The following is a 4,015-nucleotide window of genomic DNA, read 5'->3' on the forward strand; positions in this document are numbered from 1 at the left end:
GTGAAAAACGTTCATCCGATTTAGTCGAGATAAGCGCATCGATAAACCGTGATACCGTTCTAACGTCTCGATCATGATAAACGATCGTAATCGGGGACATACAACGAGGATGTAACAATGAAAGCATTCTGGCATTTTGCGATCGTTCTTCGAACAAACCGAATTGAATACTCTAAAAAAACACATAATGTCAATGCCGATTCAACAATATTATTATTTGCTTTCCCTTTGAAGGTTCGGTCGCCCCTGAAACTGTCTCTCCTTTTCCCATCCTCCTGCTCCTCCTTTTGACTAGTGCGCTGTTTATCGAGTGACACCCATAAGCTCCCTTTCTGTGGCCTCAGGCGTATCGTGACTATCTCAGAAACAGCTGGAGCATACACAGCATCAGCATCGTCAAATAGACGGCCGCAGGAGCTTCACTTCCGTTCTCGGAGGTCACTGTAACACAAACACACACGCACGATACGTGCAACTGTTATTACGTTGTTTCGTCTCGAGGTTTATGGTCAGTGTGCACTTATCACTTAAGCTAGGCCATTATGGAAATAATGCGTCGTTGAATATGAGATGACGGTGTTCATACGCTGACAGAGTTTGTCGTCCCGTTTTTATGAATTAGAATTATGCAGGATTGTCGTACGGACCGTTTATTCCATTTTTTCCTCGTATCAAGGTATTTAACACTCTGACGACGCACTGTGGGGTATTTGCCTCTTAAACGCGGTAGAAAGTCCTTCGTAAATAGCCTCGAAATGAAAAACATTCTACACAGATGATTAATCTGGGCTATAATGCGGTGCAATTTCTTTTCATATTTCTTAATTATTAACGCGGCTAATAATTAAGAAGTCAACCTCAAAATGGTTGAAATATAGAATTATTATTTGCAATTTTGTGGTTTTCTTAATTTAAATAATTCGTGGTGGAATGTATTTGAATTGTACCAAATTTTATTTTGCTATTATTGATATTTTTGGAATTATGCGTTATTTAATATTTTTCATTTTTATTCTTAATTCTGAAGATATACTTAGTAGAATTCACCGTTCGTTCTGGTATCATTATGTTAGAAATAAGCTCTAATAAATTATAGAATGATCGATGCGCTCCTGTAGTGCCGTGATAGTGCTGTTTTTCGTTACTCTATTGTCTTCTTGTCTTCTCTTCGCGGAAAATTCGTTCCTCTTATTAAATTATAATAAACACATTAAAAAGGGTAATGCCTTACCTTTAATTTAAAAAAAATATTAGGCGCTACTAGATGCTACTGCGGTGGCTACAGTGATTTTTATTATTATTAACACTAATGGCGCGTCACCGGTATCGAATTTATTAAAATCGATTAAAATAACGTTATTAAATAGTTTTGAAATATTTGTATTTTGCAATTATATTAAATTTTACATGATTTCAAAAAAGCATTCCTCACTTAGCCTCATATTTTCAATAATTCATTTACAAATGCTGTTAAAAGTAATTTTTATTTATTATTCTATACCCAAAAGGCCACAAATATACGTCCAAAATATACGATTTCAGTCAGAAAATATTTTTTGACGCGTTTCAGAGGCAAATATGTACGGTGCAGGGTCTATTCGGACCCCAACGTAAGCTCGTTCATTTCTTCAAGTCATAATATGGATAATAATGGTCAGTAAATAAGAACAGATTACGAAATAAAAAAAAAAATATATAACACTCGGTTTCAAGTACCGAAAAAGCGAACGTTATACGCTTACAGTGAAGTTCGAATGGACTTGGGGGTCGCCACCGCAGTGTTAAGGGCATGATGAAGTCTACTAACAAAGGAAGTTCGGCAACCCGAAAGTTTAAAAAGAAATTTGAAACTTCGCTGATATGTAGTTCAAGTGACGCTGATAACGAAACCATTTTTCGTTTCAGCGATGAAACGGTCCTAAGGGGTGGAAACACTCCCTCAAAGAAATCGCGAGGTTTATATTATCGTAAATATTTACCAAACCGTACAAGATGTGAGAAAAATATTAAATTCAGAGTTGTATATTTTTTCGTGCTCTATATCAGAGCTGCGTAACTCCTTGCTCACGAGCAAATTTCCCCTCCCGAGATACCACCACTATGCGACTGAGATGATCTCGCTCGAGTTACGGCGCAGCGAGAGGACTGCCTTTTGTTTATGTTACACATTCTGCGTGTTCGTACCAAAAAACTATCGCTGGAGTTGTGATGGGAGGACTCCTCGCGTCCTCTCGCTGCGCCGTAACTCGAGCGAGATCATCTCATTGTCAGTCGCATAGTGGTGTACCTCGGGAGGGGAAATTTGCTGATGAGCAAGAAGTTACGCAACCCTCCTCTATATCGTGGATATAAGCAATTTTCGAGAAACATTCTTTTTTTCAAAATTTACCCCTACCACTCTCTTTTCTCTGGGAAACCCAGGTCTCTCTTTAGTTCTCCGAGGAACCTTCGGCTTCCGGTGTTAGCCTTGGTTTATCCGAACCATTCTTATCTATTATTCCGCTTTAACCACAAAGCCAGGCAATACATGCGCCGCTGCTGCTCCAAGCTCTCGCATCGCGTAACAAAACAAAAATAGTTTCGTTATTAGCGTCACTTGAAACTACATGCAAAGTTTCACATTCTTTTGAATTCTCTGGTTGCCGAATTTCTCTCGTGAGTTTGCTCACGTTTCTACGAACTGAAATATGTGCAAATTTATTGTACCGATGATTCGGATGGGAATTAACTGAATTAGTATTTATTTTTCAGGGGTCCTAAATTTGCGAGTCAAAATCCTGCAGGATTGAAGCATTTCCATCACTTTTTAATAAAACGGAAATTCGTAACAACGAGGCGACAATTAAGAACGCGTTTGAGGAATTTATTGCAAAGTGCAGATTTTTATAACAATAGGCTAAATTATTTTCATTGATGAAATTTAGTTTTGGCTACGTTATCAAGGTTTAAAGCTTCATTTATAAATGTCTAATGTGATATTTAATCTATCGGTGTTGAAGAGGTATCCTTTGTTAGATTCAAAGGAATCTCGCTCGTTATTCGTTGACCGGTTTAAATGATTTTTCGAATAGATTATAAATATTTCACGATGATTATATAAATTTTTTACGAAATATCGAACGAAAAAAATACCTCCGCAAACTACAATCTTCAATCAATGGTCAGACGTGATTACTTCGATACCACAAATGTTATTAGGTAACCACCTTTGTTTAACACGAACAATAAGAAAAACTTGACAATTCTTTCTCGACCATTGTATAATACAATTTGCTTCAGCCAAGTGGATTCGTCATGTATCATAGCGGAATCGGAAACAACAAATCCAGAATTAGTGTACCTACATGGACGGTGCGTGTCTATTGAGTAAGCATGAAATTTAATGAATAGGTGTATGACGATAGCAACGCTAATTGGTGGATTTTCATCTAGATAGTATAACTGTGTGTTATCGACTGCAAACGCGATGCGTACGAAAACCAAATATCTGGCATCGTGCTGGTATTAACAGACGCTGAGATCAATGTAGAAGATAGGCTTAGAGTATCATTGTGTTGTGATACAAAGGATGATGACGTTTCATAGTTATCATATCTAATCCCTCTCTCTCTCTGCAGATTCGCAAATAGCCCAGATCCCGTTCATTGAACCACTTCCAAATCTCTAGTTCTAGACTGATTATGCAACGAGTTAGGATAGGAGTCAGCTTTGCTAGCCACGTTAATCACCCGTTGCAAGAAGAGAGAATACCTAACTTAATGTTTAGGGGTAATCTAAGAGGATACACCATCGCGAGACGTCTGGAAATAGGCAAAAGTTTGAGAATTTTTTTCATAAGTGAATACTAAATGGAAATCTTCAATTTTTGGGGTCGATGTAAGTGTCACTTTCAGAGTTTTTCTTCGATTTTTTAAAAGTAAAAATGTTACAAAATGGAGGAGTTATTGCGAAATCTCTGCTGTTGGAACATCGATTACCGATCATCATCACTGGCAAGGATTGGAACGTCCGATAT

General features: G+C 37.6%; 1 protein-coding gene across 1 annotated transcript in view; it reads right to left on the reverse strand.

Annotated features, from left to right (window-relative positions):
• Positions 1–248: 248 nt before the first annotated feature.
• The window catches only part of LOC108578784, a 136,231-nt gene continuing 132,464 nt past the window's right edge, over positions 249–4,015 (reverse strand). Inside the window, exon 6 of the mRNA XM_017942179.1 lies at positions 249–441. Coding sequence (XP_017797668.1) covers positions 356–441 — 86 coding nt within the window. The 3' untranslated portion in view covers positions 249–355. The remainder of the gene's footprint in view (positions 442–4,015) is intronic.

This window comes from Habropoda laboriosa, unplaced genomic scaffold, assembly GCF_001263275.1.
Source record: "Habropoda laboriosa isolate 0110345459 unplaced genomic scaffold, ASM126327v1 scaffold47, whole genome shotgun sequence".
NCBI classification, from domain to species: domain Eukaryota; kingdom Metazoa; phylum Arthropoda; class Insecta; order Hymenoptera; family Apidae; genus Habropoda; species Habropoda laboriosa.